The 24,795-nt window shown below is 49.6% G+C and overlaps 1 protein-coding gene across 4 annotated transcripts; it reads right to left on the bottom strand.

Annotated features, from left to right (window-relative positions):
• Positions 1-8,123: 8,123 nt before the first annotated feature.
• BRAT1 (BRCA1 associated ATM activator 1) lies at positions 8,124-24,175 on the bottom strand. Of its 4 annotated transcripts, none has more exons than XM_082671158.1 (15): positions 24,133-24,175; positions 23,154-23,341; positions 22,929-23,071; positions 19,232-19,386; positions 17,088-17,235; positions 16,213-16,585; positions 15,821-15,934; positions 14,669-14,760; positions 13,844-13,962; positions 13,583-13,769; positions 13,282-13,355; positions 12,128-12,230; positions 11,909-12,007; positions 11,554-11,729; positions 8,124-11,230 (listed from the first exon to the last, which is right to left on the bottom strand). In XM_082671158.1, the coding sequence occupies exons 3-15, from the start codon at positions 23,053-23,055 to the stop codon at positions 10,532-10,534; spliced, it is 2,466 nt and encodes an 821-aa protein (XP_082527284.1). In that variant the 5' UTR covers positions 23,056-23,071; positions 23,154-23,341; positions 24,133-24,175; the 3' UTR covers positions 8,124-10,531. The 4 variants fall into 4 exon arrangements, with proteins under 4 accessions (XP_082527284.1, XP_082527283.1, XP_082527285.1 ...); XM_082671157.1 differs by having other exon boundaries at positions 23,934-24,158; XM_082671159.1 differs by having other exon boundaries at positions 17,088-17,232; positions 23,934-24,158.
• Between the last annotated feature and the right edge of the window lie 620 nt (positions 24,176-24,795).

The raw sequence follows: 24,795 nt of genomic DNA, 5'->3' as shown, positions 1-24,795 counted from the left end.
CCTGACAGGGCAGTCATGGCCACTGAACAGACGAGAAGCTCCAGCTCACACCTGGCTCTGGCTCCAGCCCCTTGACATCTCCAGCCACACCCCCTACCAAGGCGACAGCTGCCAGCACAGCCTGGGGGAAGACATGACTCTTGCCCACTTCAGCTCCAGCTCTCCCAGCAAAGCCAACGGGCACATGCAGACCGTACAGGGACGCTCCCACATGGGGACATGCCTTAAAGACTGGGATAGGTAACTGCTTCACCTAATTTCAAAGACATAGAAAACTAAGCAAAATGAGAAGACAGAGGAATGTGTCTGAAATGAAAGAACAAGAAAAAAACTAAAATAACAACTAATCAAACAGAGACAAATAACTTACCAGATAAAGAGTTCAAAGCATTAGTGATAAGAATGTTAACTGATCTGGGGAAAAAAATAAATGAATGCAGTTAAAATTTTAACAAGAAACCAGAAAATAGAAAAAGAAAACAGTCAGAACTGAAGAATACTATAAAGAAAATGAAAAACACACACAGAAGGAATTAATAGCAGACTAGGTGATAACAGAAGAATGCATAAATGATGTGAAAGATAGAATAATGGAAATCACCCAATCAGAACAGCAAAAAGAAAAACACATTAAAAAAAAAAAAAGAGAACAGTTTAAGGGACCTTTGGGACATCAAACATACTAACATTTGCATTAAAGGAGTCCCAGAAGGAGACTTGAGTTGAAAATGTATTTGATGAAATTATGGCTGAAATCTTCCTGAACCTGAAAAAGGAAACAGATATCCAGGTACAGGAATCACAGAGAGTCCCAAACAAGATGAACCCAAAGAAACCCACACCAAGACATATCGTAATTAAAATTGTAAAAGTTAAAGAAAGAATTCTAAAGGCAGCAAGAGAAAAAAAAAAGTCACACACAAGGGAATCCCTATAAGGCTATCAGCTGATTTTTCTGCAGAAACTTTGAAAAGCCAGAAGGGAGTGAAAGAGAAGTAAAGAACTCAGAAAAGCAAAAGCTAAGAGTTCATCAATACTAAACCAACCCCCCCAAAATGTTAAAGGGTCTTTTCTACGTGGAAAAGAAAAGGTTACAACAAGAAGAATCTATAGGAAGAAAAAATCCTACTAGTAAAGGCAAATACATAGAAAAGGCTGTGGATCAACCAATTAAATAAGATAGTATGAAGAGGGGACTTCCCTGGTTGGGAGTCTGCCTGCCAATGCAGGGGACACAGGTTCGATCCCTGGTCCAGGAAGATCCCACATGCTGCGGAGCAACTAAGCCTGTGTGCCACAACTGCTGAGCCTGCGCTCTAGAACCCATGAGCCACAACTACTGAGCCCGTGTGCCACGGCTGCTGAGGCCTGTGCACCTAGGGCCCGTGCTCCTCAACAAGAGAATCCACCACAATGAGAGGCCCACGCACCGCAACGAGGAGTGGTCCCTGCTCACCGCAACTAGAGAGAGCCTGCGCACAGCAGCAAGGACCCAACGCAGCCATAAATAAATAAACAAATAAGTTTATAAAAAGGATAGTATGAAGATTAAAAACAAAAAAATTATAAAATCAACTATAACTACAGTAAACAGTTAAGGAATAAACATGAAGATGTAAAATATGACATCGAAAACATAAAACGTGGGGGAGAAGAGTGAAAAACAGATCTTTTAGAATGTGTTTGAACTTAAATGACTATCATTTTAAAACAAGTAGATGACGTTATAGGTCAACATATATGAATACCATGGTAACCACAAATCAAAACCTACAATATATACACAAAAATGACAAAGAAAGGAACACAAACATACCACCAAAGAAAATCATCAAACCACAAGGGAAGCTACTAAGAGAAGAAGAACAGAACAGAGAACAACTACAAAAACAACCAGAGAACAAGTAACAAAATAGTAATAAGTACATACCTACCAATAATCACTTTAAATGTCAATGGACTAAATGCTCCAATCAAAAGACTTAGGGTAGCTGACTGGATTTAAAAAAAGACCCTTCTATACGCTGCTCATGAGAGACTCATTTCAGAGTTAAAAATACACACAGACTGAAAGTAAGGGGATGGAAAAAGATATTTCACACAAATGGAAATGACAAGAAAATTAGGGTAGCAATACTTATATCAGACAAAATAGACTTTAAAACAAAGTCTATAACAAAAGACAAAGAAGGGCATTATATAATGTTAAACGGATCACTACCAGAATAGGATATAACATTTGTTAACATATATGCACCTAAGTATATAATGCAACTACTAACAGACATAAAAGGAGAAATTGACAATAATATAATAACAGTAGTGGACTTTAATACCCACTGACATTAATGGACAGTCATCCATACAAAACAATCAATAAGGACACAGTGGTCTTCAATGACACATCAGTTGGACTTAATAGATATCTATAGACATTCCATCCAAAAACAGAAGAATACACATTCTTTTCAAGTGCACATGGAATGTTCTCCAGCCTAGATCACATCCTAGGCCACAAAAAAAGTCTCAACAAATTTAAGAGGATAGAAACTATATCAAGCACTTTTTTCCCAGTCACAATGGTAAGAAAACAGAAATCAGTTACAGGAAGAAAAATGGGAAAAACACAAACACGTGGAGACTAAACAATACGCTACTAAAAAACCTATGGGTCAATGAAGAAATCACAGAAAATCAGAAAATATCTCGAGACAAATGAAAATAAAAACACAAATGTAAGCAGTTCTAAGAGGGAAGTTTATAGTGGTACAGGCTATATCAAGAAATAAGAAAAATATCAAGTAAACAAGCTAACCTACCATCTAAAGAAATTTAAAAAGAAGCACAAAGCCCAAAGTCAGCAGGAGGGAAATAATAAGGATCAGAGAGAAAATAAATACAACAGAGATTTTTAAAATAAATAGAAAAGATCAATGAAACCCACAACTGTTTTTTTAAAAAGATAAACAAAATTGATAAGCCTTTAGCCAGGCTCATGAAGAAAAAAAGAGAAGACCCAAATAACAAAATAAGAAATGAAAGAGGGGAAATAACAACCGGTATCACAGAGATACAAAGATTCGTAAGAGAATACTAAGAACAGTTATATGTCAACAACTTAGACAACCTAGAAAAAAAAGGATAAATTTCTAGAAACATACAGTCTTCCAAGACTGAATCAGGAAGAAACAGACAACATGAACAAACCAATCACTAGTAATGAAACTGAATTTGTAATTGAAAACAAAAACAAAAACAAAAAACTCTCAGCAAACAAAAGTCCAGGACTGGACAGCTTCAGAAGGGAATCCTACCAAACATATAAAGAAGAGCTAATAACTATCCTTTTCAAACTATTCCAAAAGATTGAAGAGGAGGAAACACTCTCAAATTCATTCTATGAGGCCACCATTACCCTGATAACAAAACCAAAGACACTACCAAGAAAAGAAAGAAGGAAGGGAGGAAGGGAGGAAGGGAGGGAGGGAGGGAGGGAGGGAGGGAGAGAGGGAGAGAGAGAGGGAGGGAGGGAGGGAGGGAGGAAAAAAGAAAATCTCTGAAGAGTATAGATGCAAAAATCCTCAACAAAATATTAGCAAACCAAATTCAACAATATATATATAAAAAGGATCATACACCATGATCAAGTAGGATTTATTCCAGGGGTTCAAGGATGGTTCAATACCTGCAAATCAACCAATGTGATACACCACATTAACAAAAGGAACGATAAAATTCACATAATCATTTCAATAGATGCAGAAAAAGCACTTAACAAAATTCAACACCAATTAATCAAACTATCATAAAAGTTGGTATAGAGGGAACATATCTCAACATAATAAAGGGCATTTATGACAAAACCACAGTTAACATCATATTCAACAGAGAAAAGCTGAAAGCTTTTCCTCTAAAATCAGGAACAAGACAAGGATGCCCACTCTTGCCATTTCTATTTAACATAGTATTAGAAGTTCTAGCTGAACCAAACAGAAAAGAAATGGAAAGATATCCCATGTTCGCGGATTAGAATAATTATTATTGTTAAAATGTCCATATTACCCAAAGCAGTCTACAGATTTAATGCAATTCCTATCAAAATACACATTACATTTCTAACAGAAATAGACCAAATAATCCTAAAATTAATATGAAAGCACAAAAGACCCTGAATAGCCAACATTATCTTGAGAAAAAAGAACAAAGCTGGAGGTATCACACTCCCTGACTTCAGACTATACTACAAAGCTACAGTAATTAAAACAGTATGGTACTGACACAAAAACAGACATGTATACCAATGAAACAGAACAGAGTCCAGAAATGGTCGATTAATCCACAACAGAATAGAGAAGCCATGCATTTATAGTCAATTAATCTACAACAAAGGAGGCAAGAATGTACAATGGAAAAAGGGGTGGGACAGGGAGGGTGGGAGGGAGGGAGACACAAGAGGGAAGAGATATGGGAACATATGTATACGTATAACTGATTCACTTTGTTATAAAGCAGAAACTAACACACCATTGTAAAGCAATTATACCCCAATAAAGATGTTAAAAAAAAAGAAAGAAAGAAAAAGACAATCTCTTCAATAAGCAGTGCTGGGAAAGCTGGACAGCTACATGTAAAAGAATTAAATTATTACATTTTCTCACATCATATACATAAACTGAAGATGGATTAAAAACCTAAATGTAAGACCACAAACCATAAAACTCCTTGAAGAAAACATAGGCAGAACACTCTTTGACATAAATCATAGTTTTTTTTGGTTTTTTTTTTGGATCTATCTCCTAAAGCAAAGGAAACAAAAGTAAAAATAACCAAATGGGACTTAATAAACTTACAAGCTTTTGCACAGCAAAGAAAACCACTGACAAAGCAAAAAGACAACCTACTGAACGGGAGAAAATATTTGCAAATGATATAACCGATAAGGGGTTAATATCCAAAATGTATAAGCAACTCATGCAACTCAACATCCAAAAAAACAAATAACCCAATTAAAAAATGGGTGGAAGTCCTGAAGAGACATTTTTTTCCAAAGAAGATATACAGATGGCCAACAGGCACATGAAAGGATGCTCAACATTGTTAATCAAAGAAATGCAAATCACAACCACAATGAAATACCACCTCACACCTGTCAGAATGGCTGCCGTCAAGAAATCTACAAATGATAAATGTTGGCAAGGATGTGGAAAAAGGGGAACCGTGTGCACTGTTGGTGGGAACACAAATTGGTGCAGCCACTATGGAGAACATTACGGAGGTTTCTTAAAAAACTAAAAATAAAACTACCCTATGGTATGGCAAGTCCACTCTTGAGTATATTATCTAGAAAAAATGAAAACACTAATTTGAAAAGATACATGCACCCCAATGTTCATAGCAGCACTATTTACAATAACTAAGATGTGACAGCAACCCAAGTGTCCATCAATAGATGAATGGATAAGTACACACACACACACACACACACACACACACACACACAGGAATATGACTCGGCCATAAAAAAGAATATTTGTCCATTTGCAGCAACATGGATAGACCTGGAAGGTTTTAAGCTTAAATAAGTCACACAAAGACAGATATTATATGTTATCACTTATATGTGGAATCTGAAAAATGTAACAAATGGATATAACAAAACACTCATAGATATAGAGAATAAACTAGTGGTTACCAGTGGGGAGAGGGAAGGAGGGAGGGGCAAAATAGGGGTAGGGCATTAAGAGGTATAAACTACTATATAAAATAAATAATCTACAAGGATATATTATACAGCACAGGGATTATAACCAGTATTTTATAATAACTTTAAATAGAGTATAACATATAAAAATATTCAATCATTATGCTGTACATCTGAAACTAATATTATATATCAACTATACTTCAAAAAGCAAAAATAATAAACTGAAAATCTGAAGAGTTATGCTCTCAGGGTACTAATGACTCAGAATTAAACCTGCCCCCTCCATCCTGCTCCAAATCTCAGGGAACCGCAGGTAAGACTGACTTGGTGCTGAGAGAAGCAAAATCAAAACGCAACAAAGTTCCTGAGAAGTCCGAGCTACAGATCTGCCCTTTCACTGATTTGAGACCCAGGGGTGTGTAAGCTGGTTGGGCAGAGAACTCCAAGCAGTGAATTTGGAATGATGGGGGCCCCTTCACCCTAGGCTTCCAAGAATCCCCACATATAAGTTTTTGAAGCCAGTGATCACCACACATTTAAAGATGACCAAGAACATGTGAAAACAACAAGCCACGAGCAGACACGTGTGGCCTTTGTGTCCTGGAACTGGGCGCACTGTGGCAAACCCCGGCTGGTCGGTCCCATGCACTTGGCCCTACTGCATTCCTGAGTCCTTCGTAGTCAGGCATGGCCAAATGACTGAAGTCTGGGCCAAAGAATGTAGGTGATAACAACTGTGCAACTTCTGGGCCTCACCCATAAAAACCTCTATCTGAACCTCCATAGTCTTCTCTCATTCCTGGATGCCTGGCCTGGGCCCAAACTCTACGGGAATCTTAGGAACCATGGGTTGATGATGAGAAGGCACCAGAATGAAGGGACCTGGGTCCCCATTTCACCACCTGGGGGAAAGCTGCCCAATGGAGAAACACCTACAGTGCACTACTCTGTGGTTAGTGAATAAACCTGCATTAGTTTAAGCCATGAAATTTTAAGGTTTGTTTGATAAGCAGCTAGTGTTACTGTAATACAGACATGGGTTATAAAACAACGGAGCTTCTTAGGTTTGAAGAAGTCAAAGGTAAGCTTGAAAATATCGGCACAGAACAGGAAGCTAAAGTGTTAACAAATGTTTAAAAGCACAAACACAACATACAAAAATCAAAAGACGGAAAATAGTGGAGAGATTAAAAGATGTGGAGAGAACAATGAGATCGCAGATGTATAGATTTCTATTCTAGGAGAGAAAGAGAAGGGGGTGGTGCTAGAGAGAGAACCTGGATCAGAGAAAAGCACTTTGAAAGCATAGCGGCTGAGAATTTGCCAGAACTGGTGAAAAACACCAATCCAGATTCAAGAATCCCAAGAATAAATTTAAAAATTCTCACCTATCCATGGTAGTAAAATTACAGAAAAACCAAAGACAATGGGAAACTTCAGAACATCCACTGAAAAGATAGGCTCCCTCCAAGAACAGCAGTTAGACTGACAGTGACCTCTTGGCCGCAACAATGGAAGCCAGGGCATGGTGGAATGCACTCAGTGTATTTCAGTGTGTTGGAAGGAAACAGACACTAACTTAGAATTTATGCTCAATATATTCAAGTATGACAGTGAAGACAGTTTTAGACAAACCAAAACACATACTTTTATCACCAGGCTCTCCTGTTACGCTTGTTAAAAATGAAGGTTCAGGACTTCCCTGGTGGCACAGTGGTTAAGAATCCGCCTGCCAATGCAGGGTACACGGGTTCGATCCCTGGTCCAGGAAGATCCCACATGCTGTGGAGTAGCTAAGCCCGTACACCACAACTACTGAACCTGCACTTTAGAGCCTGCAAGCCACAACCACTGAGCCTATGTGCCACAACTACTGAAGCCCATGCACCTAGAACCCATGCTCCACAACAAGCCACCGCAATGAGAAGCCCACACACCACTACGAAGAGTAGCCCCCGCTCACCACAACTAGAGAAAGCCCACGTGCAGCAATGAAGACCCAATGCAGTCAAAAATAAACTTTTTTAAAAAATGCAGCTTCACGGGCCCCACTGTGGACCTCCTGCTTCAGAAACTCAGAGGGCCCAGAAATCTAAGCACTGCCAAGCGATTTACAGTCACACGCTGGCGATTTTCCAGGGTAGGGACTAAGGTAGGGCTTTGCAGGAGACTGTGCTGGAGATGTCAGGTGCCCAGCCTGAAGGGTCTTGTGTGCCAGCCTGTTGCCAATGGGGAGACACAGTAGGGTCTAGGCAGGGGAGTGAGAATAACCAGGTTTGGACAGATTGCTTCAGCCAGAGAGGGTAAGAGTAGAGGAAGGGAAGGCTGCTGGAAGGAGGCCCTTTGAGAAGTGACTTCAGGAATCCACTAGAGAAGCAGTGGACGCAGCTTAGTGTTGTCACACGTGCAGGGTCCTTGTCCTATCCCAGTGCAGCTGACCCACTGGCACTAGACATGCAGGTCCAGGGCTCAGAGAAGTCTGACAGGAGTCCTAACCTGTCGGTGTGAGGGTTGTGTGTGAAGCCAGGGAACTGAATTAACTCACTCAGAGGAGGTGGGCAGAGCAGGAAGAGAAAAGGCCGATCCACACAACCTTGGGAACAGCAGTTAAGGGAGGGGAAGGACTAAAGGAAGAAGCTAACACCTTCTTGTTGACTATCTTCTTTGTGAAAGTCACAATGTCAGGCATTTTATTCACCATGTCTCAGTCAGTTCTCAACAGCTTGGGGAGGTCCATCCCCATTTCATAAACAAGGCCAGGCTGAGTGGAATTAAATGACCTGCCCAAGGACAGAGCAGCCTGTAAGTGGTGAAGCCAGGGTTTGACCAGGTAGGTCCGTCTGATGGGCGTTTGCCTTGGTGAAGGAGTGAGAAGACAGACCTGCTAGGCCTGCACCAAGAATGCAAATTCTGCCCGAGACAACACCAGCTGCTTTCCACAGGGCACAGCATCTCCCAGGAACAGGTCCCCTGCTGTCCACACACACCTCTCCCTGCAAGAAGTTTCTATGACACAGCAAAGGACATGGGTCTTTCCAGAGGCTGTGGGGTCACCTCTCAGCCCAACCTAAAACCTGAGGATAGTAAGGGGTTTTGCCAAATGCCTTTCCTGCAGCTGATACGACTGTGCTTTTCCTGCTTTACCCTGTTGATGGGATGGATCGCTCTGATTTTCAAATGCTGAACCAGCCTTGCATACATGAAGTAGACCGCACTTGATCTTGGTGTATAATTCTTTTTATACATTGTTGGATGCAATCTGCTAATATTTTGTTAAGGACTTCTGTATCTATGATGAGAGATACTGGTTCCTAGTTTTCTTGGATATTTGTCTGGTTTTGGTATTAGAGTAATGCTGGCCTCATAGAATGAGTTAGGAAGTATTCCCTCTGCTCTATCTTCTGGAAAACTGTAGAGGACTGGTATAATTTCTTCCTTAAATGTTTTGTAGACTTCACTAGTGAAGCCACCTGGGCCTCATGCTTTCTGTTTTAGAAGGTTGTTAATTATGGATTCAATTTAACACATACAGGCCTACTCAGATCATCTATTTCTTGTATCAGTTTGGCAGACTTTCAAAGAATTAGTCCATCTCAGGTAGGTTATCAAATTTGTGGGCACAGAGTTGCTCCGTGTTCCTTTATTATCCTTTCAATTATCATGGGATCTGCAGTGATGTCCCCTTTTATTTCTGGTACTAGTAATTTGTGTCTTCCCTTTTTTTTCTTAGCCTAGCTAGGGGCCTATTGACTTTACTGATCTGTTCAAAAACCAGTTTCTGGTTTACTTGATTTCCTCTATTGATTTCCTGTTTTCAATTTCATTGATTTCTGCTCTAGTTTTTATTATTTCTTTTCTTGTGCTTACTTTGGGTTGAATTTGCTCTTTTTCCAGTTTCCTAAGGTGGAAGCTTAGTTTATTGATTTTAGACGTTTCTTCTTTTCTCACATACGCATGCCATGCTATAAACATCCCTCTGAGCACTGCTTCTGCTGCATCCCACAAATTTGGTAAGCTGTGATTTCATTTTCGTTCAGTTAAACATATGTTAAAGTTTCTCTTGAGAGTTCTTCTTTGACTGTGCCGGGTGCTTTAGAACACTGAGACACTTCCCTCTGGGAGGCAAAGAGTAAAATTCCCATTTTATAGATGGGGCACAGGTCAACCCAGGGTCACATGGCTGGGAAATGGCAGAGCTTGGGCTGGTGTACCGTCTGTTTGGTCCCCTGAGGACCAGCCCAGAGCTGAACTCCCCTGATGTTACCACTGGCGACCCTACGTGCCTGGTGAGTTGAAATGGTGAGCTCTGAACCGTTACAAAGTCAAGCTGATCCTGGAGGTTCAGAGACTGAAAACCTGGCTTGGTTAGACCTGGGGTCACTACCGTTAGGGACCAGAGACCAAGGCCAGACACTCTCCAGCCTGAGCTGCTTGCTCTCTGACCTTGGGTGTCCCTGGGGCACGGTGGGATCCAAGCAGAGGAACCACCCCTCCGTGCCAAGGAAGCACGTGGCCACTGTGCAGAGGGTCCCCCCCAGATGTTTCTCCAGCCCCCACCAGGCCTGGGGCCTACCCTTGGCCAGTCTTAGGACACTGTGCTGACCCAGTGGCACCATCAAATCACACTTATTTTGAGTAGAAAATAAGCCACTTCTTCAGCAATACATCAAAATGTGGGGCTCTTTGAGCTTGCTGGGCTCACCTGGTCCTGGCTTCCCCGGAGGGTCCCTTGTGCAGCCAGGCCAGACTAGAGCCCTCAGGATGGCAGGGCCCAAGGAAGGGACGTGGTGCAGCAGCAGGGTCCTGGGGAGGTTGCCACTAGGCTGGTCAGTAGCAGTCGGCCTCGTTCTCCCCAAGGACGCCCACGGCAGCCAGCATGTCCTGCAAGAGTGACTGGGGGCTCTTCTCCACATGGTCACTGCTCTCAGCCAGAGTGTCCCGAAGGCCCTCCAGGTCTACAGACCTCAGCAGAGCTACGACGGCCCCGGGCTCCAGGTACCCCAGGGGCTGACCCTGCTCACCTGCCTGCCACCTCTGCAGGGTGGCCTCCACAGAGGCCACGTTGGGACTGTCCCCCGCCTCCTGCGGGCTGCCACAGGGAGCAGCCTTGGCCCTCAGGAATAGGAGAAGATCACAGGACTTCTGGGCCACAGGTCGGTCACAGTCAAACAAGGCACGGAAGGCAAACTCAAAGAGCTGCACACGGCAGAGCACCTGCAGGGCCTGGGCCAGCACACCAGGTGGGGCTGTCTCGGGCAGGGCCACGGCATAGGGACAGTGGGAGCCGCGCTGACCCAGCAGCTGCTCCAGGAACACCAGTGCCAGCTCGAGGCCCTGGGCCCGCACCTCCCAGTCCAAGTCCCTGCTCGCCGCCTGGAGCGCTCCAGCCACAAACCGCTCCGCGTCTTCAGCTACATCAGCGTGGCCATCCCTCAGCCACTCAGTGAAGACCTGCATGACGGCCCTCCGGGGGAAGCCCTCCGAGTCTGTGGAGAGGATGTGCAGAAGCTCCACGAGCAGGCTCTCCTGGAGGACAGAGTGGGAAGAGGGTGAAGGGACCAGGGAAGTCGAGTTCCCGCTGACGGGCTCGGGGTGCAGCAGGGAGAAGCCCCATGAGGACCCCCTGCCATGCTCGGCTTCCTTCAGGCGATGTGCCCTTCAGCCCCCCATCTGCCCATCGTCAAACAGGGGTGGCCGTGCCCAAGAGACAGGGCTTCCAGGAAGTGGAGCTGGAGATTCAGGGGACACGCCCGACCCTGAATGCCACCCCTGGACGGCAGACCCACTCCACCCTGGCATCAGGACAGCAGCCAAGTGGGCGCACGGCCACAGGACCCACTGCCTCCTACCTGCTGAGCCCCTGGGCACTCAGGGCCGGCAGGGGTGGCACACAGCCCCCAGCTAGACAACTGCCCTGTGGCGGTCACTGCGCTCGCGCGGACGTAACTCTCAGGGTCTCGCAGAAGCTGCTTGGTGAGCTCAGGCACCTCTGAAGCAAGGAGCGCTTGTCTGAAGCCGGCCTGCCCTGGGGGTCCAAGAAGCCACAACCAGCTATGACCGAAAGCTGAGTCCACAGCCTCTCCTCCCTCCCCAAAGGCAGCCTAGGTAGTCCGAGTTCCCAACTACCTGGGGACAACGGTGTGCCAAGGCCAGGCCAGCCCTCCCACAGGGACCCCAGCCCCCGGCGCCGCACCCTGCACTCACCTCCCCAGTGTCTGGTCATTTGGGTCAGGAACTCGAGGCCTGAGTCCCTTACCTCCCAGCAGGGGCTGCACAGGCGCTTCTGTAGCACAGGAAGCAGCTCTGGGGCAGGAGGAACGGTTCAGAGGGCCCAGGCCATGTCCACCCTGCCTCCCACCCAGCCCCCAGTCGCCTCCATCCCTGCTCCTCCCTCAGTTCACCCCTGGGAGGGGCTGGGATCACCTCTGAGGAAGAGCTGGGTGTGGGGGTCCAGGTCGCAGCAGTCGGGGGTCTTGGGTGAGCTCAGGAGCCACCTGAGTGTGGCCTGGAAGGCCTTCTTCAGAACCTGGAGTGGGAAGAGTGGGGCTGCAGGGCCAGGAGGGGTGAGCTGGCCCGCCTGCCCCCGTCCCCGCCCTGGGGTATAAGATGGGGACGGGATACATGGGGACAGGGAACACCGGACTTCATTTTTACGAGGCAGAAGCCTCTGGAAGTGGCCGACTGGCATCCAAGACTAGAGAGAGAGGAGGAGAGGCCAGCTCTTGTCAGGAAGCCCCACTACCGGGGAAATGAAACTTCTGCACCAAAACAGCAGGAACTACCCACGGCACCTTTTCCTGAAAGCCCCGGAATCTGCCAGGCTTATCATCCAATCTCCCCACTGCCTGCTCAGTACATATGCTATTCCTGCACCCCCAGAGCATGACTCAACCCCAGGGCTACGAGAACGAGGAGATTTGCAGGAAACCTCAATGAGAGTTGGGACCCCAAGCGTAAGGCCCACCTGGTTCTAGTTTACATCTCTCATGGAGAATTCCTTGTAAGACTGGATCCTCTCCCTGCTTTCCATGGCCCGGCGACCCCTCACTCAATCTCCACCGATGCCAGGCCCTGGGCCGAACCCTGTGCAGCTGCCTGCCCCTTGAAACTCACTTTAAGAAGCAATTCTGGGGACTTCCCTGGTGGCGCAGTGGTTAAGAATCCGCCTGCCAATGCAGGGGGCACGGGTTCGGGCCCTGGTCCAGGAAGATCCCACATGCCGCGGAGCAACTAAGCCCGTGCGTCACAGCTATTGAGCCTGTGCTCTAGAGTCCGCGACCCACAACTACTGAGCCTGCGAGCCACAACTGCTGAAGCCCACTGCACCTAGAGCCCGTGCTCCACAACAAAAGAAGCCACTGCAATGAAAAGCCCGTGCACCGCAACGAAGAGTAGCCCCTGCTCGCCACAAGCACAGAAAGCCCGCGTGCAGCAACAGCCAATATTTTAAAATTAATTATTAAAAAAAAAAAAAAAGAGGCAATTCTGGCCCCAGAGAGGCGTGCAGGGGTGCCCTGCCTCTGCCTTCCTCCCCCTCCCCTTCCCTCCACCCTCCACCCTGCACCCTGTGCGTGTACCATGGAGCTGGACTCAGGGCTCACGAGGTACTCCAGGAGGACGGAAAACACCTGCGTCACCAACTCTTGAGGGCCTGAGACAGACGTGGATGGCTGAAGCACCCAACCTCCTACCCTGGGGCCTCCCCAGCCCACAAGTATGGCAACCCAAGGAAAACAGGGGACAGAACCCATCGGTCAGCTGAATCCCAGCCCCTGCCCCAGAGGACACATGCAGAGGACAGCAGTCTTGGGATATCTCTGAGCAGCTGTGGGGCTCGCCCAACACCCGAGCTGTGCAAGAGAAAACATTCTCACTTACCAGTCCCCTGAGACAGCGCCCCCAGGAAATCCAGGGCAGCTCGCTGGACCCGGCCACAGCCCACCAGGATCGCACAGAGACGGCTGCCCACATCGGAGGTGGGGGCCGCTGAGCCACTGCAGAGCCGCAGTATTGTCACCGCAGCCCCAAGCAGGGGCGCCTGCGGCCAGGGCGAGGGGCGCTGGGGCTGGGGGAGGACGGAAGGTTAATGCAGGCCACAAGTCCCACTGCCAGTGTGGACCTGGGCCGGGCCTTACCTACCAGTGGCTGCAGCAGGCCCAGGTGGGCCAGAGCACAGCACAGGAGACCCACACAGGCCGACCTGGAGGATAGGAGCGTGTCCACCGTCATCGAGTTGCCTGCGGCCCCCTCCAGCAAGCCTAGAGGGCGACCAGAAACAGCCCCTGGTTAGCGGGCACCTCCTGTGTGGCCACTGCAGGCCTTGCCGCTGGTCACTGCTTCATACCAGAGACCAGGCCCGGAGGTTCCGAGCAGGTGGCTCATCCAGGGTGGCGTCCAGCCAGCCGGAGCTGAGGTCTGGACCTGTCTGCAGGGCTCTCAAGCAGTCCCACTCTCCCTGCAGCCCATGCCTGGGCCGGTTTCCGCTGGTCAGAGGCCCATCTCTACGCTCAACATGGGGCTCCGAGGCAAAGCTGGCCCCCCTTCTCTAATCCTCACCCCATCGTGCGGCTGAAGCAAGACAAGTCGCAGCGAGGAAACTCACTCTCCCATCACAGAACTGACCTTCTGGGAGGACGAGTGCCAAGCCCGTGTGCCTGCTCTGGGTCAGGAACCATCCACGTGGCCCAGGCCCCCGGTAACCACCACCAACTGCCGGGTCAGCTACTCTGGGGGCCACTCCAGCTGATGCCCACAGGGGGCAATGCTGCCCTATGAACTCCCAGGCAGGGACGTGAGCAGCGGTCACACCTGTGACGGCAGCCTACACCACAGCCACCTTCACTCTTAGGTGGGGTGGCAAGCCAGGTGTCCCGCTGCCCATCAGCCTGCCCTGGCCCCAAGGACATTCTCAGGACCCCAGGGTCCTGCCTTCCTGCACCTGCCCACCCTTCCCAAGCAGCCTACCTGGGGGTCCAGGGGCCTGAGCAGCAGCTTCCAGGACACAGGCCAGGGGCTGGAGGAGGATGCCAAAGGCCTGGGTCCTCAGCGCCTGTGGACTGAGGACAGAGGACACGGTGAGGGCTGTCCCCGCCCTCAGGCAAGCTGGCTACCCTCCTAATATCCCCAGCAAGTCTGGGCCAAAGGGGTCAGTGCTGGGGATCTGGACACCCCCTTGAGAAACAGCCTCCCTGTAAGCACTGTGACCAGCACTCACACCACTGGCAGGGGACTCGAAGGAGCTGCGAGAGCACCACCCAGGCCCCAGGAAGAGCCTGGGGAAGGCCTGGCCACACCCACTCCGATGGGCGGTGCCTGCTCAGGGCCAAAGGGATGGGATGCCCCAGCTCCTGGAAGTACTCCCAATGTTGAGATATCCTTTCCTACGTTCCAGAACATGGTCTCGCCTCTCGCCGACGTGCTTGGGCCCAGGGTGGTTGGGAGGCCAAGCTGGTACAGAGCTCTCCCTCCAAGCCAGCTGCCCAATCCTTCCCTCTTCCTTAGGACCACTCCCTCTCTCTGAACATCTGGAGACCCTGGAGCCCAGAGCCAGGCTTGCATCGTAACCCCAGCGCCCTGTGCCCACTTTCACCCCAGACCTGGGCCAACAAGACCGGCTCTAGTCCGCCTGAAACCCTGGAATGATTTCTCTTCCTTCCCACCTCTCCAGACCCCACACCCCCTTCCTGGTAGGGCGCATATCTCTCTCCCTCTGGGAATCTGTCCTGTCACTCCTGTCTACTGGGTCCCCCTCCACCATCCCACAGCGCCTAGTACGCCCCCCCACAGTGGCACGCACACAGGGTGGCCCAGGATCCACAAGGTGAGGCCACTGGGGAGGTGGCAGAAGGCAGCTGAGCAGATCCTGAGTATGAACCCAGCCCTGCTCTGAGCAGGGCTGCTCCAAGATCTCTTTTATCTTTGGGGAGCCTGTGAATAAAGCTATTCCACCACTAAAAACTGTAGAAGCCGGAGCCTGTGCCAACACCTTGCTGATAACCACGGACGGCCCGGCCACGCCCCGGCCAGCTGCCTCTGACCGATCTCTGGTTTCAGGAGCTCCCCTGAAGCTCCCTGACCTCTCTGCCCGCCTCACACAACATGAACCCCAATCCTTACCAGTCCTGCAGTTTCAGGATCCCCAAAGCCAGAGGCCCTGCCTGTGTGGGGCTCAAGTGGCTCAGTGTCTGGGCCAAAGTCTCCCACAGGCCACGGTAAGAGCTCGGCGCAGAACTGCGGAGAGGAGCCCAGGAAGAGAACGTCATTCCCCCGTCCAGCCCACACCGTGCCCAGCGGGCCGCCGTGGCCTGGGCTGGGTGTGCCGGCTGAGACGGAAGGCCTTTCCCAGGTGTGCGGGCTTCCAGACCCCCTCTGGTGTCCCCTCTACTCGAGGCAGCGCTCTCGGGCAGCCAGGGAGATGTGGCCCAGATGTGATGGCTGCCCCAAGACTTCCCGAAGAAAACAAGCCCCACCTCCTGCCCACCCCACCAGCTGCGCCCTGGGGGCCTGACCGGGCCACGCTGAGGAGGAGATCCACGAGCGAGTGTGAGGCTGGGACAGGGTCTTTCTCGAGCAGGCGGGCCACGAGGGGGCTCAGCCGCACCCAAAGGCCTTGTGTCCAAAGGCCGTGGCAGTGCCCGAACGCAGTGGTCAGGACACTCAGGGCCTGTGTGACCTGCGGGACGGCTGTGGAGCACAGGGAGTCTTCTATGTGACCCACGATCTTCTGGGCACATGCTGGCCAGTCACAAGCCTGCGGACTGCGGTGGCCCTCGGCTGGGCCCCGCATCGCCAAGTCCAGAATGTGCACCAGGAGCTGCCCGGCTGCCGAGGCCACAAACAGGCTGGGATCTCCCTGCAGGGAGAAGATGGTGTCAACTGCACCTGGGGGGCGGGGAGGGACAACGGGTGGGGAGAGAAACAGGGTTCAGCTGGAACAGAGTCCATGGTGACAGCAGAGACGCTGAAACCACTGAGCAGCTTCAACCACTGGACTTCAGACCCTCACGGACAGAACTCAGAAACCACCCAATGCGGAGGCACTGTCAGAGGCCCAGCCTCCCCGCTACTCAGAGGCAATGGAATCAGAATGGAGGGTTCACAGGGCGAGGGGCTTTAGAACCCTGGCCACTTGGGATTCTTCTCGTCAGTTTCAAAGCCACCCCAACTGCTGGCTCTCACCTACAAGCCACAGGACACCGTACACCCTTGAGGGGCCTCCAACCCTTGGTTACCCCAAATGTTCCTCACAACAGCCCTACGATACCACAGCCACTTTCATGTTCAGAGGAAGAGACCCAGCAAGGTGCAGTGATTTCCCAGGAGTCGCAGAGCATCAGGCACGGCAAGGGCAGAGGCGGAAGGCAGGGCAGACGGGGGCACTCACCACAGGCGGCGAGGAAGCGCAGGGCGCTAGGATGCTGTGCCAGGGTGCGCAGGCCCTGGATCCAGCCGCTGCGCACAGCAGGGGCCGTCCAGGCCGCTCCTCCGAGGGGGCCCACCTCCCCAAAGAGCATGGGCAGCAGCTCCCCCTGCTGGGAAGCAGAGAAGGAAGTGGGGACCTGAGCAAGCTCCCAGGGGACCCCACATCAGAAACGGCTTTTCTATCCTTCACAGCTGGTCGAAGCGCTTCTTTGGGGGAATTTCTCGTGAGCGGCCGACAAAGAGCCTGTGAGAGGTGGCAGGTGGCCACCAGAGCAGGCCGATGGCAGCCACAGCACTGCCAACTGTGTCTTCCAGGGGACAGAATTTCGGAAGGGAGAACTGGGTTTTACATAAAGCCTCATCAACCCTGTCATAGAAACCCTTCCCCCAAACAGCCCACCAACTGCAACACCAACGGTCCCCCTCTGACCGTGACATGCTGCGCTCAAGGACCCCAAAGGTCTCCACGGCCTACTGAGCTCTTGTGCTTGGCACTCGGGGCCCTCCAGGGCAGCTGCCCTCCTCCAGGTGTCCCCTACCCTAGATCCCCCAGCACACACCCCCCATACACCTGCTCAAACCCCTTACAACCCGGCTGCAAGACCACTGCCCCTACGAAGCTGATCACCCCGCCCCGTCAGCAGGCAGTGGCTAACTCCCCGCTCAATCCCCACCTGCTCGTGGACGTCCATAGGACAATAACGCATTGTCCTGATCTGCTGCCACGTGCACAAGGCTCTTGTTCACTACAGGGTGCCAATGAGTGGGAAACTCGGGGGCTGCCTCTTACCAACGGAGCCCCTCACTGGTGTAGCTACTAGCTCTGAGCCTTGTCTATCTTGACAATAAAATGCTGGTCCCCACCCTCAAGTCATCTCAGACTCCAGCGTAAGGGACCACGGGGCCTCGGAGACACACTTCCAATCGCTCAAGGATGACTCTAACTCCGCAGTGGCCTCGAGGCCTTGAGGGGTGTTGCTGGAGGCGGCGGCTCACAGGGCAGGCCCTCTGTGGGATCTCGCATCACCGAAATGCGCCCCCAGAGCTGCAGCCTCTCCCTGGGGGCAGCTCGCAGCCAACGGGAAGGTACAAAGGCTCAGCCCCCCACCTCAGGTAGTCTGTCCACATGTCCGCTGCCCAGGCACCGTCTGCTGGTGAGCATCCGGCTGCTGAAGGGCCCTTAGGGCTACCAGACCCCCTGGGAGGCTGTGAAGGGCCAGGTGAAAAGGGAACAGGAGCCCAAGCCAGTGCCACGGGCCCAGGACAGAAAGCAACCTTCCACTGCGACTCAGAGCCCGAACCTGCCCGTGTCCCTCGTCCCCACGTGCAGGGGGCCGACCACCAGACTGAAGGGCAGTCAGTGGCCTTCTAAGCCCCTAAAGCCATGGGCAACCTTAGGAAGGAAGAGGAGGCCGTGGAGAAGTAGAGACGGGAACTGGGAAGTACTCAGGAAATCAATGAAGTTGGGGAAGGCCATCTGATTGGGACTGAGGATTTACTTTCAGAGCAACAGGTGGTGTAACAGAGCATTCGAACAGTGCGACTCTTCAGGGTCTAGTGTGAGCTCTGCCAGCTCCGTGGGATTCTTATATTGAGCCTTCACTGTCTCCTAATCCAGGAGAAAGATGAAGACTCCTGACCTGCTTACTGGCTAGGGCGCCCAGGATAACATGAATGTGATTTTGCAAACTGAGGTGTTCTACCAACTGCAAAGCACCAGAGGTATGGGTGGATTATCACACACGAAGTCATTTCCTAAAACACACTTCCGTGTGGAACATCCTGGGAAGCCTGTCCCGCAGCGAGCTGGTGTGGGCTGGGTCCCTGGAGCCTGCACTGCTGAACTGAGGAACACCCATGAAGGGCAGCGCCAGGGCAGAGAGCCAGCCCCAGCTCTGCCGTATTTTAAAATGTTCACCGTTCACCCCAACATCATTCCTGGTCAGTTCTTCAAAGGAGAACTATACTCAGGAATAAAAACCTTGCGGTACACGTCAAGACGCGGGGCAAAACAAGCTTCAGAGACTCAGGGGTCATGACAGCCACCAGTGCTTTGTGTACCTGCAGGAGAAGGTGGGTCACTCAGGTGGGAGGACCCAGGCTCACCTGAAGATACTGGAAGCAGTTTTCCTGGGCTGCAAATATCCCTGCGAGGCGGAGTGAGAAGGAGAGGATTCTGGAACTTAGGTCCCGGGATTTCAGCACGTGGAACAGCAGCTCTACCAGGCAGGGATTTTCCTGTAGTAACAGGAGACTGGACCCTGGAGACAGGCCCAGCCGGGAAGCATGTTACCAGGGGCAGAGCGCATGCCTCCCTAAGGGACCATTCTTCTGGCAACCCCCAGATTCCCTTTCTCTCAGGCTATTAGACTCAGCAGTCCAACCGGGAGGAAATCGTTGCAACAACTGCCACAAAGGATCCATAACTTTAATTCAATGAGGGGGACAAAACAGAAAGCCAATACCTTAACAACAGGCAAGGGGCTGGGACAGAATATACAAGTGGCCAGCAAACCACGAAAGATATTCTGCCTTGCTGATTACGAAAAAGAAATGCAAATTAAAGCAGAGGACAATTTTCACCTCCAACAGATACTTTTCTCTTAAACTGAGAATACGAAAGCGAGAAGCACAATGGAACAGGCATTCTTTTCCAGATGTGGCATCCAAAACGTCTATAGGCAACTGCTCTGTCATTCCAAAGCACTGACGGGGTGGGGGAGGCGAAGGGGGAGGAAACCTGGGGCAACACTGGGAGGGCTAACACTGGGAGGGCTTCCAGTGCGAGGCCCTTGTGAAAGGACAATGAGGCACAGTAAGGAGGGAAAAACAGGGTGAAGGAGAGAGAAGCAAGAATCAAAGAAACCAAAAACATGTGGGCAAACCTAAAAAAGCACTGACTTTAAAAATTAAGTAATTTTGAAGGAGTTTAAAACAAAACAGAATCAAAATACCAGACAACAAAACACGGAAGACTGGACTCAGCTGGAGTTAAAGTGCCCGAGGCTCCGCGTGTGGTTGGCGCAGAAGACAGAGATTCTAACTGACTTTCAACTTTTACAATCCAGTTTGCACCTAAGACTAACCCCTAAAAACATAAGTGGAATGCTTCAAAACTTCACTTCAAAACCAGAAAAACTGAAAAAACAAAAGCTTTATTAATCCAATGGGGGGGGGGGCAGAAAAGGAGATAAAAGACATAACAACAAGGCATGGAAAAAATATTTTAAATGCAAAAGAGTATAATAAAAATAGGTTCAAATATAACAGTAAACTCAACAAATGAAACAAATGAAACTGTCCATTAGAATAAAGAGCTGTGCAGACTAGATCAAGAACCAAAGGCTAGCCTCACACTGTGTGCAAGAAACAATGAAGCGTGACAACACAGAAGGCCAGATTTGTAAAGGCTGAAAAGATACAGTTGGCAAATCCTAATTTTTAAAAAGCTGCTGCAGGAAGAGTAATATCAAACAAAACTGACTTTAAAGGAAAAAGCTCTGTCAGAGCTTTAGAAAGAAAGTCATTGCTCCAACAGCCAAACCCTGGAAAATATAACAGTCTAAGACTGTACATACCTAACCTAACTTCAAAATATACAAAGGGGGAAAAAAGAATTTCAAACAGAAATTGTTGAATCCACCATCTTAGTTTAAGATTTTCACATATCTCTCAAAAACAATTAAGCAAACAAATTAGCAAGAACATCACAGGTTTTAACAACGTAAACTTGAACTAAGGAACAAGTATGGAGACTATATTCTTTTCATCATGTACAACACTGAGGAAAATACATACAGGCTTGGGGAGGAGGGAAGAGGTTAACTGCTAATGGACAGCAGGTTTCTTCTAAGGGGATGAAAATGTTGCAGAATTAACCTTTGGATGGTGGCAAAACTGTGTGAATTTACTAAAAACCACTGAATTACACACTTTAAATAGATCAATTTCATGATATGTAAATCATATCTCAAATAAAGCTATTTAAAAATAATTTTTAATAGAGTTACCATATGATCCAGCAATCCCATTCCTGGGCACATATCTGGAGAAAACCATAATTCGAAAAGATACATGCACCCCAAAATTCATCGCAGCACTATTTACAACATCCAAGACATGGAAGCCACCTAAGTGTCCAGTGACAGATATGGATAAAGATGTGGTGTGTGTGTGTGTGTGTGTGTGTAGAATGGACTATCACTCAGCCATAAAAAAGGATGAAATAATGCCATTTGCAGCAACATGGATGAACCTAGAGATTATCATACTAAGTGAAGTAAGTCAGACAGACATAGACAGATATCATATTACTTATATGTGGAATCCAAAAAAAAAATGATACAAATTAACTTATTTACAAAATAGAAACAGACTCACAGACACAGAAAACTTATGGTTACTAAAGGGGAAGGGGGGGTATAAATTAGGAGTTTAGGATTAGCAGATACGAACTACTATATATAAAATAAACAACAAGGTTCTACTGTATAGCACAGGGAGTTAGAGTCAATATCTTGTAATAAACTATAATGGAAAAGACTCTGAAAGTGTATGTGTGTATATATACACAAAAAAAACAAATCGCTTTGCTGTACACCAGAAACTAACACAACACTGTAAATCAGCTATACTTCAATTAAAAAGATTTTTTTTTAATTTAACTACTAGGCCACGATTGAGGACTCTATAAATACCAAAAAATAATATCCTATAGAGAAATCTATAGAACATGTGCAAAAATGGTCTGTGTACTACGCCACGATAAAAGCCTCAACAGATATAAAAGAATCAAAATCAAATACTTTCTAACTCTAACCAAATAAATTAGAAATCAGTAATAAAAAGACTGAAAAAAACCCCATGTCATGAATCTAAAGATACCCTTTTACATATTGATGATTTGTGGATAAAGAAATATTATAATGAAAAGTATGAAATATTTGGAAGTAAATCACAACAAAAGCACCACATAGTAAGACTTGCAGGGTGCAGCTACAGTGATACCTGCAGAGACATGTGTAGCCTTAAACGCATCTATTAGAAAGCAAGACAGACCTAGATATTCAACTCAAAAGAGGGTAAAAGAACAGGATAAACCAAAGAAACAAACAGCAGAAACTTGTGACATATAAGCCACACGCAAACAATTACCAGACAAACATTTACACGGGCAGATTTACGTACAAAGAAAGCCATTATGTCGTTATTTGTAATAATGACACGTTAGAAACACAGACATCTAACAACAGTGGACTAATTGCAAAATTAACGTCCATTCACAGAGCAAACTGACGTACAGTCAATAAAATCAACGTGTCAGTGGGGAAACACGCACTAGGACAGTAAGAGAGAAAAAGCAAGATATGTTATATTTACGGTGTGACTCATTTTTATAAGAAAAGTACAGAATTATGATGTGTTAAGAAAAAAGGCTGGAAAGAAAAAAATGTTCGGAGTGGTTTAATCTTCCTCTTTACTCCTCTGTGCTGTTCAAGTTTCATTTAAAGAATATGTATTACTTACATAATCAGAAAGAAAACCCGATTTCTTAATACAAAAAAAAACAAGGTAAGTTTGTCCCGTGGCCTCGGCAGCCACCTAGCGTGGCCTGAATACCGGGCGGCCTGCAGCTCAAGCTCTCCTGATCACCCCCTTAGGTTCAGCCTGCCGCGTCCCCAAAGCCAGGGGGAATCTCTAAGGATGAAGGAAGGACACCGGATAGACAGTCCTTCCCGAGGACAGGGGAGCCCGGGACCCTCTGGCCTCCGGGGAAAGTCAGCAGCGGCACCCTCACCCTTACCTGCTTCGGTTACCGCTGTAAACCAGTCCAGCAGCTTCTCCAAACAAGTGTCATCTGCCACAGGCTGCCCGGGGTCTGCCAGGACGGCACAGAGCGCAGGGAGGAGCCGGGAGCACTCTGGGTCCATGACGAGGCTGGGGCTCCTGCAAAGGCACTGTCACGGCCAGACCCCGCCTGCCCTAGCCACAGGCATCCCCACGCCCGCCCAGGCCCCAGAACTCTCACCTCAGCCCAGGTGACCACAGTCTTCAGACGGAAGCTGCAAGTCGCCGGGATGGACGTAAAGCCTCAGCTCAGGTGGGACCGGAGGCTGTCAAGAGCAAGCAGAGCCCTCCATCCTGGCGGTGGAGATGGAGGGCAATCTACAGCACAGCATGAGGCCTGAGCAGCTCAAAGTCGGCCAGCCTGGGACCCTGGTGGGAGGGGAGAACGAAGGGAGCACGAAGCCGAGCGAGGCTGCGGGCGGGCCAGAGGGAGGGCGTGTGCGCGCTCTGGGGCCGGCCACGTGCAGGAGGCAGAGCGGCTCAGGACGAGTTGTAAGTGGCTCAGTCCAGACTGGCGGTGTGTGTCTGTCCCTCCCAGGGTCAGTGTGAAAACCCTGCAGCAGCAGTGTGCGGGGCGCGCGGGCGGGAACCACTGCCGGTTCCTCCCGCGGCGGCAACTGGACCTGCGTGTCCGGCCTGGGAAGGGTCCAGGGAGCCCGTCGGTCCTGTGCTCAGGTAGGGCTCTTGCAGGGGGGTGGGGTGGCCAGTGACTCTGTGTGCCGGGTCAGGAGCAGGCCTGCCTGGGCTGGGGCGTCTGTCTGTCCATCCCTGGCCAGGCTAAGGCCTTGCGCAAGGCGCCCTCCCTGTGGACCCCGCTGAGGACGCCAGGCCGGCGGCCGCGGTGGTGCCGGGGCCCAGCCCGGGCCACGCACGCGGCCCCCAGGCTGCTCTCCGGCCCCGAACCCCGACCCCGCGGGGCCCGCCACAGCGACCGCGACCCCTTCCCTGGCGCGCGCCTCACCCGCTTCACGTCCGTCACCGCTGCAGGCCCCGCCCCGTACCGTGCGACCTGCCGGGCTTGGCGGGGGCGAGGACGGGAACGGCGGGCGTGGGGAACCGTGAAATCGCCCTGGAGGTGACTCCGAGAGCCCAGAGGGCCCAGGCTCGGGGAACGAGCTCAGGCTGAGAAGGACAGGCCGCCGCCGAACGAATCCACTCACCCACCCCCAGCGGGACGCTCACAGGTCCGTGCTCGAGGATCCGGCAAGCTTTGCGCCCGGAAGGCAGGGCTTTCGGCGGAAGGGGCGTGGCTATGTGTGAAGGGGCGTGGCCTCGCCGGCCAAAGGGCCACGTGTCTGGGCGGGCAAGCGAAGCAAAGCGCCAGCTGCGTAGTAGACAGATCTTCCTCTGCTCGGAATGGGGTTTCATCCCGTTTGTAAGTCAAAATGCATTTAATGCCCCTAAGCCACCCAACATCATAGCTTAGCGTAACCTACCTAAAACTTGCTCAGAACAATTCCATTAGCCTACAGTTGGGCAAAATCATCTAACTCAAAGCCTATTTTATAATAAACCGTTGAATATGTCATGTAATTGATGGAATACTGTACTGAAAGTGAAAAACAGGATGGTTGTCTGGGTACAGAATGGCTGTAAGTGGATGGTTTTTTACCCTTGTGATTGCGTGGTTGTCTGGGAGCTGCGGCTCGCCGCCGCAGCCCAGCGTCATGAGAAAGGATCCTACCTACCGCATATCGGCAGCATGGGAGAAGATCAAAATTCCAAATTTGAAGTACGGTTTCTACTGAATATGTATTGCTTTTGCAGCACTGTAAAGTCAAAACACTGTAAGTGGAAGCATGGAAATTCTGGAACCGTCTATA

This window comes from Grampus griseus (assembly GCF_964374135.1).
Source record: "Grampus griseus genome assembly, chromosome: 14".
Lineage (NCBI taxonomy): Eukaryota > Metazoa > Chordata > Mammalia > Artiodactyla > Delphinidae > Grampus > Grampus griseus.
This window is presented reverse-complemented; position numbering and strand designations above follow the sequence as displayed.

Coding starts and splice junctions, on each gene's coding strand:
- BRAT1 (XM_082671158.1), bottom strand. CDS start 23,055: ATGGACCCAGAGTGCTCCCGGCTCCTCCCTGCGCTCTGTGCCGTCCTG. Junction 13,963..14,668: donor TCAGGCCCCTGGACCCCCAG/GTAGGCTGCTTG, acceptor GTCGCCCTCTAG/GCTTGCTGGAGGGGGCCGCA. Junction 13,356..13,582: donor GGCGCTGTCTCAGGGGACTG/GTAAGTGAGAAT, acceptor CGTCTGTCTCAG/GCCCTCAAGAGTTGGTGACG.